At 50.4% G+C, this 14,653-nt stretch overlaps 3 protein-coding genes and 1 long non-coding RNA gene across 8 annotated transcripts; 2 read left to right on the top strand and 2 right to left on the bottom strand.

The window, feature by feature from the left end:
* Nucleotides 1-988: 988 nt before the first annotated feature.
* Nucleotides 989-5,926, bottom strand: RRP8 (ribosomal RNA processing 8). The gene is made up of 8 exons (XM_017507213.2): nt 5,805-5,926; nt 5,124-5,398; nt 3,584-3,947; nt 2,886-3,339; nt 2,663-2,792; nt 2,404-2,510; nt 2,217-2,313; nt 989-2,003 (listed from the first exon to the last, which is right to left on the bottom strand). Exons 2-8 carry the CDS (start codon nt 5,220-5,222, stop codon nt 1,884-1,886), a joined length of 1,371 nt encoding a protein of 456 aa, XP_017362702.1. The 5' UTR covers nt 5,223-5,398; nt 5,805-5,926; the 3' UTR covers nt 989-1,883.
* ILK (integrin linked kinase) lies at nt 5,446-12,604 on the top strand. 5 transcript variants are annotated; one of them, XM_017507208.2, is made up of 13 exons: nt 6,017-6,104; nt 6,590-6,680; nt 9,796-9,961; nt 10,143-10,238; nt 10,441-10,537; nt 10,631-10,714; nt 10,801-10,886; nt 11,029-11,138; nt 11,239-11,366; nt 11,453-11,574; nt 11,670-11,769; nt 11,881-12,011; nt 12,193-12,604. In XM_017507208.2, exons 3-13 carry the CDS (start codon nt 9,860-9,862, stop codon nt 12,340-12,342), a joined length of 1,206 nt encoding a protein of 401 aa, XP_017362697.1. In that variant the 5' UTR covers nt 6,017-6,104; nt 6,590-6,680; nt 9,796-9,859; the 3' UTR covers nt 12,343-12,604. The 5 variants fall into 5 exon arrangements, with proteins under 5 accessions (XP_037586880.1, XP_037586881.1, XP_017362701.1 ...); XM_037730952.1 differs by lacking the exon at nt 6,590-6,680 and adding an exon at nt 5,446-5,549 and having other exon boundaries at nt 5,968-6,104; nt 10,441-10,714; XM_037730953.1 differs by lacking the exon at nt 6,590-6,680 and having other exon boundaries at nt 5,929-6,104.
* On the top strand, nt 6,687-9,474 carry LOC119468030. The gene is made up of 2 exons (XR_005196662.1): nt 6,687-7,965; nt 7,999-9,474. It is a non-coding gene; the product is annotated as an uncharacterized LOC119468030 (long non-coding RNA).
* On the bottom strand, nt 12,573-14,414 carry TAF10 (TATA-box binding protein associated factor 10). The gene is made up of 5 exons (XM_017507214.2): nt 13,691-14,414; nt 13,397-13,551; nt 13,119-13,183; nt 12,920-13,034; nt 12,573-12,742 (listed from the first exon to the last, which is right to left on the bottom strand). Exons 1-5 carry the CDS (start codon nt 13,920-13,922, stop codon nt 12,653-12,655), a joined length of 657 nt encoding a protein of 218 aa, XP_017362703.1. The 5' UTR covers nt 13,923-14,414; the 3' UTR covers nt 12,573-12,652.
* Between the last annotated feature and the right edge of the window lie 239 nt (nt 14,415-14,653).

The following is a 14,653-nucleotide window of genomic DNA, read 5'->3' as shown; positions in this document are numbered from 1 at the left end:
CCTACTTCTTCCATCATGCCTAGTCAACAGCACCTTCATCTTATGCCCTAGAACCTGGGTTTCTGTAACACCGCTGTTCTCATCTATCCCACTCAAATGGACCCTGTCATTCCTTATCTCTCCCTAGGTGAATAAGTATACTGGCTGTATCTCAAATGACAAGCTCTTGGAATACAAAGATGAATATGGCTTCAGAAAACTGCAGCCAAAGGCACAAAGCAATCACAGTGCAATATTTAGAAGCTGAAGTAGCACACTTCACATAGTACTTTGAGAGTACAGACGAAGAATTACTTTTGCTTTGGGAGTAGAATAGGAAACAACTAGGCTGTTTGGAAAGATGAGCAAACTTCCAGTCAGATCAGTATTCAGCAGAAAGAACAGTACATGTAGCGGCACTGTGCAGTGTCTGCCTAATGGTTCACAGCCCAGCCTCCAAACATGCCCTCTGGCCTACAGCCTGTTTGAAAACCTCCATCCCCTTATTAGAGGCATCCAACGGGCTCACGGCTATACAGCCTATGATCTCCTGATAGGTACTGTCAGGTATTCCTGGAAACAAGTACAAGAGGTTATATCTTTACACCTGGGCACACAGCAGAAACCTTCTGGGGGGGGGGTCTAGAATCTATCATTCAAGCTCACCTTCCCTCAGTACCTTGTTATAGCTTTCCCAGGACATGCTGATCTGAGTCCGCTGCAAAGCAGAAACAACAAACAGACTCTTCTGCTAATGAACAGCCCAATCCTCCCAAGCCCACATGGCATCAACAAGTTGTTTATGTATAAAAACCCAGCTCCCTCACTACCCCTCCAAGGACAGACAGCTCAGAATCTATTAAGAGTCATTAGCCTATGAAGTTAACCTGCTGAAAGGCCTATCCTGAGCTCTCCCACAGGCTTCCTCAGTCAACAAATCCATTCTTTACCTCTCAGCCTCCAACCAGCCTAGAGAAGATCTTCAAAAAACAGTAAGGTTTATAACACATAATAGTCATAGCTTGTTTATTGAGCACCTCCTATGTTCCCAGTCCTGGCTATAGAGTTCCCCAGTTAACCCACACAACCACCTTGCAAGACAGAAATTCTACTATTTTCCAAATGAGGAACGTGATATTCAGAGATTAAATGACTTTAAGTGGCTAGGTAGCAGGCCAGGAATTAAATCCAGGTCTACCTGATTCCAAAATCTATGCTGTCAGCCATAAACATAACCAAAGTCCCATAGGATAATAGGTGTTGGGAGTGGCTTGATGCATATGGTTCCAAAGATGGAGATGAGGGGAGAGGGGAAAGATAAACCACTGGAAATGCTCAGTATAGGGACATCCAAACAGTCTCAACCTGGTGGCTCGGACTGATGTGTTGAGCCAGGATGTTGGTGGACTACCAGTTGCCTCAGAGTCAAGCAGCAACAGCTGCCTGTCTGCAACCTTGAAGGCCTAGGCAAACTGAAGCTGAAGGAACGGAAGCTATGGGTGAGGAGAGGAAGCTGATCTGTAAACAGATCAGACAAGAGCAGAGTGGAGATGGCAGGACAAAAAAGCCATGTGGCTTCTTAGCTGGAAAGAGGAGCCAAACCTAAAGATGTCTTGAATTCCAAACCATCCAGTTTTCATGACATCTAAAGTGGTCTGTGATTCCCAGATATTCCCATGTTCTCACAATAAACTCTTCGTTGTTTAGCTAGCCCCAGTGACTTTATGCATCTTATAACCAAGAAACCTCTAGTACAGCAAGTCTGAGCCAGAGGTTTTATCACACTTTGTCCTTGGGGTTCCACCAGGAACCAAGTCTTGGCTCACAGCCAGGCTGGATATAGTCTTCACAGTTCTGAACCTGAAGTTTGAGCTCTGCCTCCCCTTTCAAGGAAGATCTAGAGGTCACCTGCGCTTGTAGAGACATGGCTGAAGCTTCAGGCCTGAAAGTTGAGCTTTGGGCCCTACCTGAGGGGGCCCAGTCTTTTGGAAATCAAACAAGAAGAAATGGCTGTTGGTCAGGTCCTAGGGACAAAAAAGACCCAGTAAGAACCAAATCCTCACCCCAACACCTCCCTCTTTGCACTTACTGCCTCTGCTCAGAAAGCTTCACAGGGCTCCGCCTTCTATTGGGGAGCAAAATGTCTGTTCCTGTGCCTAAAGCCTCCTTCCCGAACACCAGTACCCTGAAAGGGCCACATGAGACAAAAACAAGTATAGACTTCTCGGGGCCCTCACCTTGGAGACAACCTTGAAGCCTAGCTTGGTCACAGCCCGCAGAAAGGTCCAAACATCCTCAAAGCGGCTGCTGACCTCAGCCACTTTCAGGAGACCCCTGAGAAGGACAGAAAGTTCTGTGTAAATGCACAGACCCATGCACACACACACATATATATGCATCTGTGTCCTAAGGAGAGGCTCTTACCCTGGCTTCAGTACTCGATTTGCCTCCTCTAGGAAGTCCCTGATGTTGGTTCCCATCAGTGAAAGGCAAAACACAGCCACATCCACAGACTCATCCTCCAGAGGCACCTGTGGAAAGTGAGAGTGTTGTGTAAAGCACACACAGTGCAGAAGGAGAAAGCCAACCCTGAAACACCAGGATGGGAAAGGGGAAGAAAAGGTTAGAGACTAGCATATGGAGGTTGGGCCTGAAGCACAAGCCAGATAACATAGGGGTTTACCTGGGCCATGTCACACACAGTGACCCTAGGGTCCAGAGAGGCCAAGTCAAAGCAATGCACAGGGTTCCGGATACTTGAAGCCAGGCGGCAATCCCCACAACCGAAGTCAGCCACCACCAGGGATGCAGGCCTGAGAGTGGAAGGGAAGGGTCACATATTGGTCTGATCTAAGCCTATGACTGACCCACCACATGGCTTCTCACAGTGCCTGACCCCAATTCACCGCTGGCGAAGATCCTTGGCGATGCGGTCCACTGGTTGCAGTGGCCACTTCTTCACTTGGCTCTGGAAGCCGCGGTGGTAGAGAAGAAAGGCCTCAGGGTCTTCCTGGAAGAGACGCTGTGCAGCACTGCTGGGCCCGGAGTATAGCTGTTCATTGAGGTAGCGAAATCGGGCCCCATCCAGCCGCTGTGCCATGCGGGCTCGCAAAGCCCCTGCCCGAGCCTCATGGCTCTCTGTCCTAGGTACAGGAGGCATCTCTGTCTTCTCTGTGGGGGCCTCGGCTAGAGCCTGGTCTGGCACCTCAGGTGACCGAAACTTGTTCTTATGTCTTCTCTTATTCTTTTGCCGGTTCCGCCACTGCTTGCGACTCAATGTATGAGGGGGTTTGGGGGAAGTGGACTCAGGGCTTGGCTTTGGCAGGTCATTTGTAGCACTATTCTTCCAAGCTTTGGGACCTGCAGGGAAGGAGATGGGACGGTGTACATGAGGCAAGATCTCTTAAATTCAGGGGCATGGCTAGTCATCCCAGTCATACCTCCGTCTTTGAGACAGTGACTGTGGTCTGATTAAAAGTACTTCTTATTGCCTGAGTATACCATTGGCCCTAATCCTAATGGCAGTGGATAACCTCTGTTGTATGTAGAATCAGCTGATCCCCCTCCTCCACACACACACACACACATATACATCCAATGGTACCTGTTTGGTCAACATCATCCAGGTGCTGGGCTGGATTTAAAGGGGCATGTTTCTGGCATTTCCTCTTTCTTTTCTCTTCTTCAGCAGAGTTACCGCCAAGAAGAGCCTGTTTGCGGCATGTCTTCTTCCTTTCCACTTCTTCCTCAGAGTAACTGCAAGGTGGGCCCTGTTTTTGACATTTCTTCTTCCTTTTCTTCCCTACTTCAGCAGAGGCACTGGCAAACGATGCCTTTTTGGGGCATTTCTTCTTCCTTTCCACCTCCTCCTCCTCAGAGTCACTGCTAGGTAGGCTGGGGGGATTCTGGGAAAGAGATGCTGCCTCTAGGATCCGTAATGTGGCCAAGAGCTGGCGGCACTTTGAGCCCTGGAGGAAAACAAGGGATGACAGTGGGGCTGGAAAGAATGGATGAGGACTGGAAGGGAGAGTGTGGACCTGATTCAGGCTGGCAGAAGCATCTGAATTCTTCCCAGTCAAGACTGCCAGAACCCAGAGGAACTTTCACATCACCACCCCAACCTCTGAGAAGCTGGAAGGCAGAGAAACCACCTATCTCACTTTCTTCAATGTGTAAATGAGCTAATGGAGGTTTTCCCAAAGGAATGTACCAAGGCCACAAGCAACAAGACCAAGGCCAGAGACCAGGAGTTTCAACCCCTCACCTCAAGCTTTTGCCTCTAGCTGAGACATTTCCACAAGAGGTAAGGAGGTTTCTGAACACAGCAGCAATGTGATCACACATGTATATTAAATATTTAACATGTCTCTACCTGTAGTGTAGAGAACAAACTGAAGGGGAGAAATGAAGACAGAGAGACCAGCGGCCTGCATTACGGTAATGGGGCTAGGGAATGAAAAAGGAGGAAACAAAACAGGCTGATTCCATGATGGAAGCAGACTGAAGGATAAGAAAAGCCCGAGGAAGCACAGCCCTTACATCTGCAGAGGCTCAAAGGAGAAGGTGTGTTGTCGAGAAGGCTGATTCTGGGTTGCAGTCCTACTGGGTAATCCTAGGCCAGGAACTTAGAATCTAAGTTTCCCACACTCTCCTTCGAACAATGATACCAACAACTCTTACATTCTCCAATCCATCCTCCACACTGTAAACAATGACCCTTTCAAAATACAAATCTGAAAAAAATCATTCCATTGCTTAAAACCTTTCATTGGCTTCTCTCCATTCTCAACATATGCAAACTTCTAATCTTCCTCTTGAACAGCATCTGCTCTCATTTACTCTGTATTCCATCCACAAGGATCACTTTTTTGTATGTGACTCTAACAGAACATGCTCTCTTGTCCCAGGGCCCTTGCACGTACTTGTTCCTATCTGAAGAACCCTCTTCGCTTCACCAACTTCTACTTAACAACTTTCTCTTTGACCCAACATCAGTTTCTTTTGGAAGTTCTCGGATGTTCCAAGCAGGGCTCGCCCCCAACGGTGCCACAGGTATCCCTCCCCGCAATACACACAACACTGGGATCCACCAGTGTCCGCTTCGCGGCCTGAAACAGGTCCCATTGCCCCTGAGGGTCACTCACATTGTTTTGCGAGGCGGCCGCAGGCAGAGGCCGTGAGGTTACGGGCCTGAGACCCGCGGCTACTGGGGCCGCCTCGGCCCACTCAGGCTCTTCGAACATCAGGGTCGGGAGAGCAGGGTCGCAGAGTCCCAGCTCTTCTCCACGTGCAGAGCGCCTCTCTGGGAGTCCGAGGGCTCAGACCCGCCAGAACGGAGCCGGAAACCAAAGCATGACAGCCAAGGGCTGCTAGAGCGGCAGGCGCAGCGCAGCGAACCATCGAGTTTAGCCATTCGCGGCTAGAACGGCAGGGAGGCGGTGGGAGGGGTGGGACGGAGGCCCGCGCTGCTCAAGAGCGCCAGGGGCGGGGCGGGGCTGGCTGCGGGCGGCAGGCGGCGGGCGCGGCCGGACGGGAGTTCGCAGGACAAGGAGCCTGCTGCCCGAGTCCCGGTAAGTGCGAGAAGGACCCGCGCCCCCTGCCTACGACTGGGGGCCCTGCCAACCTGTCACCCCTCACTTCGCCTGAGTTCAGATTAAGGAACGGAGCCAACCCTGGGGAGGACCCCCGGCCCCCTCCCCCAAAGTATGCGGAGCCTGAACCTCCCCACTTCCCCCAACTCTGTTCGCGAGTAGGGTCTACTTGCCTGCTCTCGGACTTCCGTTCAGGAAACACTACTTCTTCATCACCCCCTGCCCCGCCCTTACCTCGCGCCTAGAGGACACAGTCAGATCATCCCGCAGCCCTGAACTCCTTCACAGACCACCAGTAGCTGGGAACGCACCTCAGGCTCCCAACCCCCAATGCAAACACTTCTCTCCTGTAGAGGACAAAGCTTGGGGTTCATCCTCCTTCCCTGGATCACCCCACAGTCCCCAGGCTTCCCCAATCCGGGGGACTCGGCGCCGGGACGCTGCTATGGACGACATTTTCACTCAGTGCCGGGAGGGCAACGCAGTCGCCGTTCGCCTGTGGCTGGACAACACGGAGAACGACCTCAACCAGGGGTGAGCTGAAGCGGTTGGTGGATGAGAGAAAGGCTCGAGATCTCCTCTTGGCTGCGTGGAGTGAAGTGCTCATGTCTGGTGGGGGCGGCTGACTTTGCCATCCAGTGTAATGAGTGCTAAGCACAGCCTGTAGGGCACAGAGGGTCTTCACAGAGGACGCAGTGTTTGAGCTGAATCTTGACTGCTGAATAAGAGTTTCACAGGCAGAGGCTGCAGAGAGCTCTCCAGCCTCAGTAAACTGCATGGGCAAAGGCTAGGAGGCAAGGCACAGAGCAAACAGGAAATTGGACTTCCATATGGCTGGAAAGTAGATGATCTCTGTGGGTTTGAACATTGGGCATAAGAGAAGAACAGGGCGTAAGGCTGTAGAGGACTGCAAAGATCAGCCAGATCATGCAAGCTTATTTAGGCTCTAAGAAGGTCTTTGTTTTAAAAGCAAGGTTTCAAAGCTGTATAGTGACATAATGAGATTGTCCATTTTTCAGTATCATCTTGGATGCTTTGTGAAGAGCAGGTGGAAAGGAGGCAATTGCCTAGTTCATCGTAGAAGTAATGTTATCTTGGACTAGAATTAGGGTGAGTGAAAAAGAGAGGTGATCACATTCCAAAAGTCTTTAGGACAAAGAATTGTGGAACTTGGTGTGGGGAGTGAGGAAGGGTAAAGATGAGGACCAGGGTTCTGGCTTGGGCACTTGGGTAGATGGTGGTTGTTTTTACAGAGATGGAGAAAACTGGAGGATGAGGCGTTCTATTTTGGACATATTAAAGTTAAGGTGACAATGCAACAAGGTGGAAATGTTGAGTGTGTTGTTGGTTATACAGATTTGCAATTCAGGAGAGCAATCTGACTTGGAGACACAGAATCAGCATATAGATGATACTTGAATACATGGGTGTGAAGGAGAATGTCTCAGGTGAGTGGAAGGCAAGAGGTCAGGGGACAAGAAACCTACAAGACTGAAAAAGAGCAACTGGAAGTTGAAAAGGAAGTAGGAAAATGTGTGAGTAAAGCTTAGAGAAGAGAACGTTTCAATGAAGGGGAAGTGATCAACAGCAGTACAGGCTACTAAGAGATCAAAGAACATTAATACTTTAAACTAGCTATTGAATTTACAATTGGGATTTTGTTTAAATTCCAGGGGTACATGTGCAGGTTTGTTATGCAGGTAAACTTGTGTCATGGAGGATTGTTGTACAGATCATTTCATCACCCAGGTATTAAACCTAGTACTCATTAGTTATTTTTCCTGATCCTCTCCCTCTTCTTATCTTCTCCACTCTGGTAGGCCCCAGTGTCTGTTTTCCCCTTCAATGTGCGGTAGGATATATTTGATGGTCTGTGAGTGTTGTTTCAGAATAATGGGTGAAGAAATAACACTATATTGGGTTCCTTCATTTAAGGGAGTGTGATGAACACCTTCTGTGCTGGGTGCTAGAGTCCAAGAATCTCACATAATCGCTGCCCTCCAGACAGCAGATTTGTGGCAGGTTGAAAAGTAGGCCGGGCATGGTGGCTCACGCCTGTAATCCCAGCACTTTGAGAGGCCGAGGTAGGTGGATCATGAGGTCAGGAGTTTGAGACCAGCCTGAGCAACATGGTGAAACCCGTCTCTACTAAAAATACAAAAATTAGCTGGGCATGGTGGTGCGCACCTGTAATCCCAGCTACTCGGAGGCTGAGGCCAGGAGAATCGCTTGGACCTGGGAGGTGGAGGTTACAGTGAGCCAAGATTGAGCCACTGCATTCTAGCCTGGGCCACAGAGTGAGACTCGGTCTCAAAAAAAAAAAAAAGAGAAAGTAAAAGAAAAGTGAATGGGAGGTGAGCAAATAGAGAAAGTGAATGTAGACCAGTTCTATAAGGTTGGCTGAGATAATGTAGACCAGTTCTATAAGGTTGGCTGAGATAGGAAGGCAAGAAGAGTGATATAGTGATGGTGACTGAGAGTGGCAGATTCTAATTATTTAAGATTGGTAGACTTTAGTTTTTAAGTTTGACGGGTCAGGATCACCTGTCCTCTCAGTCTAGACTTCACTGGTTCCCATTATGCTCTGCACTACTTCTCTTTAATACTTTGCAAAGTCATTTGTTACATTTTTCATATAGTTCTCAAAGGATACTCTTATAAAGACAGTTAAGCACTGTTACTATTTTGTTGGTGAGGAAATATAGGCTTAGGCAGTTGCCCAGTGGGCCTAGCATCTAGGAAGACTCTAGCTGAGTCTAGGAAGACTCTAGGAAGATGCTACAAAAAGGAAAAAGGGTGGCATTAAAGAAACTGGAAGGTTTTGGTGCTGGTTTGAGAGGATAAGGTATGGGGGCCTAAGCTGGCTATATGCTAGATATGAAGAGGGGGTTAATTTCCTGCAAATCTCCTTGAGATAAAAGTCTAGGCCCTGGGGTGACAAGCAGCCTCATAGTGAACAGAACCCTTGTGCCCATACTTTTGCCCCAAGAGTTTGGCCTGCCCTGGGGCCACAGGCAGTACTGGAGGCTGATAAGTTAGGGCACAAATTAAAAATGTAGGAGGCAAGACCGACTGATAAACGGGGTGTCATTGCTTCCTGGGGATATCCCCATCCAGGAAAAGCTTTTGGCTATTTCTGTGTTAGCAGATGCGAGCCAGTTTTGGAGGAAAATGATTAAGTTAAAGGCCACACCCCCCAACCTCTTCAGCTGTAGGGGCCTCTGGATGGCCAGACCCCTGATCAGCTCCAGGCCTTGCCTAGAGTCCCAACACAGGAAGTGACCACAGCACTAAGGCATCTGGAGGCTGCTGGCCTAGACCAAGGACCGCCCCCTGCTCCGCCCCTTGAATCTGCAGCATCGAACTAGAGGAAATTTCCTTTTATGGCCCCATGCTGTCAGGCAGGCACAGCTCCAAACCAATTGTTTTGTTTGTATACATATTTTACTTTATAAAATACATATCTCTGGGAAAAGAAAAAAAATCAGATATAGTTTTCCTTCCAAAACAGCCGTTCTCATTTTCTTGTTTTCTGTGCATAGGATTGCTAAATAGGGGAATCCTGCTTTGCATGGTGGTTTGTTATTTGCCTCATCAGTAGTCAAAAGCCTTTCTCCTTTTCAATATAAACCCTTCCAAAACATCATTTAAATTCCATCCCATTTTTAGATGTTAGTTTCAGTACCAGAGCTAAATAGTAAGCTTGTTCCCTCTCCTGTAAGTTGTGGCCTGTCTTCTCCAAGACACCCTTCTCCCCAACTAACGTGCACTGAACAGCTGCTGTCAATCCATTCCCTCAAGAAACTTAAAGTCTAACAAAGTCTAACAGACAAGACAGTATATTAACAGATTTTTACAATCCAGTGTGACAAGTGCTGAAGTAGGAGGATTTATAAGATGCAGTGGAAAACAGAAAGGACCAACAGATGTTGTGGAAGGGGTGCAGGAGAAACAAGGGGAAGAGTGCTACCACCTCATGAAATGAGATGTGGGATATGGTGAAGTTAAAATTTTTTATAGAGGTTGTTGAGGTATCTAGCTAGTTGGTTTTGAAGCTCAGGGGAAGGTCTGAAATGGACAGCTTTGGGAGTTGCTGGCATGAATGAGAATCAAAGTCCTAGAGAGGTAAGCCTTCCCAGAGAGTATGTAATTATCAGTTTTTCAGGAATCAAAACCTTTGCCCTATCCCACCTCCAGCTCAATGACCATTGCCCCTTCCTCAAAGGGACGATCATGGCTTCTCCCCCTTGCACTGGGCCTGCCGAGAGGGCCGCTCTGCTGTGGTTGAGATGCTGATCATGCGGGGGGCACGGATCAATGTAATGAACCGTGGGGATGACACCCCCCTGCATCTGGCAGCCAGTCATGGACACCGTGATATTGTACAGAAGGTATGTACAAACCCCTTCGTTACCCACATCACATACATGCCATGAGGGTTAGTCACAGGCACTGTTAACACAGTAGAAAGTACGTGTACTCTTCCCCTTTTTCCTATGCCCTGACCCAATATCTCATTTGGGACTGACTGCACCTTCTGCCTCCTTCTTTTTGTCTGGCCATGGGGTTCAGCTATTGCAGTACAAGGCAGACATCAATGCAGTGAATGAACATGGGAACGTGCCCCTGCACTATGCCTGTTTTTGGGGCCAAGACCAAGTGGCAGAGGTGAGTACTCAGGCCTGAAATCCTGAGATGGGTGGGAAGTAAAATCAGCCTGGGTGGGAGATTTTGGAACCCTCAACCCTTTCTGTCAGTACTACTGTGTGACACCCACAGGATTAAGTACAACATTTTTGTGTTCATGGTTGGTTCAGTGACTGCCAGAGAGGTAGCAATGGCCCTCATTATAATGGCTTTTTCATTCCAGGACCTGGTGGCAAATGGGGCCCTTGTCAGCATCTGTAACAAGTATGGAGAGATGCCTGTGGACAAAGCCAAGGCACCCCTGAGAGAGCTTCTCCGAGGTCCATCTCCCCACCCGCTAGCTTGTGTCCTCTTGTCCTTCCCCACCTGTCTTCTTCCTCTGTACCACAGCTCAGGTTGTTTTTCTTCCCTAGAGCGGGCAGAGAAGATGGGCCAGAATCTCAACCGTATTCCATACAAGGATACGTTCTGGAAGGGAACCACCCGCACTCGGCCTCGTGAGTCATTACTGTCGGAAGGGTTGTACAAGTAAATAATACTGGGTTAGGGTAAAATTGGGAACCTGACCTGCCCACTGTCTTAGGAAATGGAACCCTGAACAAACACTCTGGCATTGACTTCAAACAGCTGAACTTCCTGACGAAGCTCAATGAGAATCACTCTGGAGAGGTGACCCCTGCCCTTCTTGCCCTTCCCTCACTAAACCCCCATAAATTACCTGCTCTGTACCTGTTTTAAGTTTTTCCTCCAGTTACTGGGCAAGGAAGTGATAGCCACAGTTCAAGCCTCCTAACCTCTACCTGTCCTTCAGCTATGGAAGGGCCGCTGGCAGGGCAATGACATTGTCGTGAAGGTGCTGAAGGTTCGAGACTGGAGTACAAGGAAGAGCAGGGACTTCAATGAAGAGTGTCCCCGGCTCAGGTAGTGCAAGGCATAACCTAGAAGCTGCTAGTTCCAAGGAACCCTGAATAGCACCGAGAGATCTTTTATACTGGGTCTTAACCACTCCCCCCAATTCCAGGATTTTCTCGCACCCAAATGTGCTCCCAGTGCTAGGTGCCTGCCAGTCTCCACCTGCTCCTCATCCTACCCTCATCACACACTGGATGCCATATGGATCCCTCTACAATGTACTACATGAAGGCACCAGTGAGTATGGATGCTGAATCTCCTTGGGGAGGAAATGGGAGAAAGGGTGCATGAGCCTCTCTGAACTGACTCTTGCTTACTCTCAGATTTTGTTGTGGACCAGAGCCAGGCTGTGAAGTTTGCTTTGGACATGGCAAGGGGCATGGCCTTCCTACACACACTAGAACCCCTCATCCCACGACATGCATTGAATAGCCGTAGTGTAATGGTGAGGCCATAAGCTCACTCCTGCCCCAGGCCCCAAAGCCCTTTTCCCTGTATAGGACTTACCTCCTTATTACAATATCCATTTCTCTTCCTCAGATTGATGAGGACATGACTGCCCGAATTAGTATGGCTGATGTCAAGTTCTCTTTCCAATGTCCTGGGCGCATGTATGCACCTGCCTGGGTAGCCCCTGAAGGTGGGTGAGGGTATCACGTTGGGAAGTAAAAAAGGACCACCTCAGTAGTAGTGGAAGGGGACAGAGACAGGACAGGACAGGGGGCTGGAACAGAAAGCTCTATTCCTCCAGCTCTGCAGAAGAAGCCTGAAGACACAAACAGACGCTCAGCAGACATGTGGAGTTTTGCAGTGCTTCTGTGGGAACTGGTGACAAGGGAGGTACCCTTCGCTGATCTCTCCAATATGGAGATTGGAATGAAGGTGAGCAGAATAGCATACGTTTGTGTTGGGGGAGTGGTTGGTGATGGTGGAAATAACTGTAGTGGGCCTGGGCTCCTCCTGTATTTGTTCGGATATACAATAATCCTGTCCCAAGAGCCAGTTGCTTCTCTCTACAAGACAGACTCAAATTCTAAGGCTCAGTTTTTTCTTGTATTTGCAGGTGGCATTGGAAGGCCTTCGGCCTACCATCCCACCAGGTATTTCCCCTCATGTGTGTAAGCTCATGAAGATCTGCATGAATGAAGACCCTGCAAAGCGACCCAAATTTGATATGATTGTGCCTATCCTGGAGAAGATGCAGGACAAGTAGGACTGGAAAGTCCTTGCCTGAACTCCAAAGGTGTCAGGACATGGTTGGGGGAGTGCACCTCCCCAAAGCAGCAGGCCTCTGATTGCCTCCCCTGCCTCCTGTCATGGTACTACCCCAGCGATGGGGTCCATCCCCTTCCCGCATCCCTACCACTGTGGCCCCAAAAGGGGCAGGCTCAGAGCTTTGTCACTTTCCACATGGTGTCTCCCAACATGGGAGGGATCAGCCCCGCCTGTCACAATAAAGTTTATTATGAAAACAGGCTGGTGTGGGGACATGGGGACAGACAAGTACATTTAGGTTGGGTGGCTCAGGTGAAGTAGTGCGGCTTCTTCACATTGATGCCATACTCGCTGAGGGCAGGGGTCAAGTCCTCCATGGTTAGAGTGTACTTGCGGTCCTGAGGAAAGAGCGAAGAGTACCAACTGAACACAGGACTCCTAGACTTCAATCCCAGATGGGTGACCCTGAATAAGTCTTGTACCTCCCCTAGGATTCAGTTTCCCCAAGGGGGTGGCAGGATAAGCCTCCACTGTTGTGGAAGGTAATTACTGGTTCATTGAGCCTCCCCTCACACCTTGCTTTTGCTCCGGGAGCTGCCGGAGGCTGTGCCCTTCATTTTGCAGTGCTGTAGGGCATCATTGGCAATATCTGAGATGAATTTCTGGGCAGCTAGGGAGATGAGCCGAATTCTAGAGAGAAAAAACTGAGATGAGAAGGAGATGATCAACACACTGCACAAGTACCCAAAACTAACCTGCCCTGGGTTTACTCACATGCGTGGGTCTGAGGCCTCAAAACCAGCACGGTTCAGGTAGTAACCAGTCACTGCATCTGGGATCTGAGAAATCAATTAAGAGAACTGTCAGCAGAGCGGGAGGAGGACGAGGGAAATGTCGGATAGGCCTGGTTATCAGGAAGCTGTTTGTGGGGCAGAGGGCAAAAAAATCAGAAGAGCGACTAGGGAAGCAAACAGAGGACGCTGGAAAGCACGGAGATATAGCTGAAAGTTGTGACTGCACGCTAGGTAGCCTTGTTCGGGCGGGAAGCCCACCGTAGGCGTGTAATCCTCCAGCTGCATCAAGAAGTCCACCAGAGGCGTGCTGGATACCACGGGCTTCACGTCTCCGTTGGCCGCGCTCGGCAGTACGTAAACCCCGTTAGACATGGCCCCCTCCGGGGGCGCCGCGCCACCCGACGACACCGGAGCTGGAGGAGAACCAGCAAAATGAGACACAGAGGTGGGAGGCGCAGGGCCCCAGCGAGGTCAGCCTATACCTTCTGCCCTCAACCGCCGCTGGGCCCAGTCCAAGGCGCTGCCCTCGCCCTCACCCGTCCTGGTCCTCACCTGCCCCGCGCCGCTCAGCTGGTTCCCCGGCCCGCGCCGCCAAGGGTCCCGTGCCCCCAACAGCTGCTCCAGCCCCAGGCCCCCCTGTTGTCCCCGCGGGGCTGGCCTTGTTCTCCGCGGCGGTGCTAGCTGGCAGCGCGGCGGGAGCCGAGACCGGGGGCGCCGGGCCCGGGGCCGAGGCGGCAGAGGCTGGCGCCGCCTCGGGGTCCGCGCCGGAGCCGCTGCAGCTCATCGGGCCGGTGGGAGAGGCGGCGAACAGAGCCGCTTCCGCTTCCGCTCGCGCTGCGCACACCCCGGGGTGACGTCACGCGCCCACGACTCGCCCCGCCTGTCACTGTTAGCGCTCTCCGGCCGGCTCCCCGCCCTCCTCCCGTAGCGGGTCTGCGGATTAGAGGAAATAGGCTGAAGGGCGGAGACCAAGCGTTGGCCAACTGCGCTTGCCGTCGCCATTCCGCCCTAAGCCTGTGCAGTGCTCCGCGGCGATTCTGTCGAGATCGGAACCAGCGTACGTCTGGGACTCCTCTAACTCCTCTGTCAGCTCATTCTGCCTGACACTCAAGACCTTGCTTAGAGGTTTATGCCCCTACATCCCTCGACTACGGATTGCCTGCCTGTCTGCATCCTTTCAAGTTCCCTTATTCAGCCTTTTAAGGGTTCGTAGTGGATTTGGAAAGTCCCCCCGTCTCCTCCAACTGCCCCGAGAGGTGGAGGCAGCAGTGGGCTGGCACACAATGCTGCTGTAGGAGGAGGGGTTTCAGCCTGAGTAACAGCATACGCAAAAATCACAGCGAGTGAAAGAGGTGGGATTTTCAATGTAGCAGACATTTAATTCTTGTTTGCCAACTCCTGAGCTAGGGCTTGGGGATACAGTTAAATAGGACGTGATTCTAGTCCTCTAGGTACCAGCGGTCTTGAAAGGAAGCCAAACAAGTAAACTGGCCATTTCAATACTATGTGGGCGTT

Source organism: Cebus imitator, unplaced genomic scaffold (genome assembly GCF_001604975.1).
Source record: "Cebus imitator isolate Cc_AM_T3 unplaced genomic scaffold, Cebus_imitator-1.0 Scaffold370, whole genome shotgun sequence".
Classification (NCBI taxonomy): Eukaryota; Metazoa; Chordata; class Mammalia; order Primates; family Cebidae; genus Cebus; species Cebus imitator.
Note: the sequence above shows the minus strand (reverse complement) of the source record. Positions and strands in the feature narration are given on the sequence as shown.

Bases quoted from the DNA above. Each gene is read 5' to 3' on its own strand.
- RRP8 (XM_017507213.2), bottom strand. From the start codon at position 5,222: ATGTTCGAAGAGCCTGAGTGGGCCGAGGCGGCCCCAGTAGCCGCGGGT. The intron at 2,793-2,885 runs GTGAATTGGGGT...TTCCACTCTCAG, and splicing joins GCCAAGGATCTTCGCCAGCG to GCCTGCATCCCTGGTGGTGG. The intron at 2,511-2,662 runs GTAAACCCCTAT...CACTTTCCACAG, and splicing joins CTGTGTGTGACATGGCCCAG to GTGCCTCTGGAGGATGAGTC.
- ILK (XM_037730952.1), top strand. From the start codon at position 6,016: ATGGACGACATTTTCACTCAGTGCCGGGAGGGCAACGCAGTCGCCGTT. The intron at 10,715-10,800 runs GTGAGTCATTAC...CCACTGTCTTAG, and splicing joins AACCACCCGCACTCGGCCTC to GAAATGGAACCCTGAACAAA. The intron at 11,139-11,238 runs GTAGTGCAAGGC...CCCCAATTCCAG, and splicing joins GAAGAGTGTCCCCGGCTCAG to GATTTTCTCGCACCCAAATG.
- TAF10 (XM_017507214.2), bottom strand. From the start codon at position 13,922: ATGAGCTGCAGCGGCTCCGGCGCGGACCCCGAGGCGGCGCCAGCCTCT. The intron at 13,552-13,690 runs GTGAGGACCAGG...GTTCTCCTCCAG, and splicing joins AGCTGAGCGGCGCGGGGCAG to CTCCGGTGTCGTCGGGTGGC. The intron at 13,035-13,118 runs GTGAGTAAACCC...TTTTCTCTCTAG, and splicing joins GAGGCCTCAGACCCACGCAT to AATTCGGCTCATCTCCCTAG.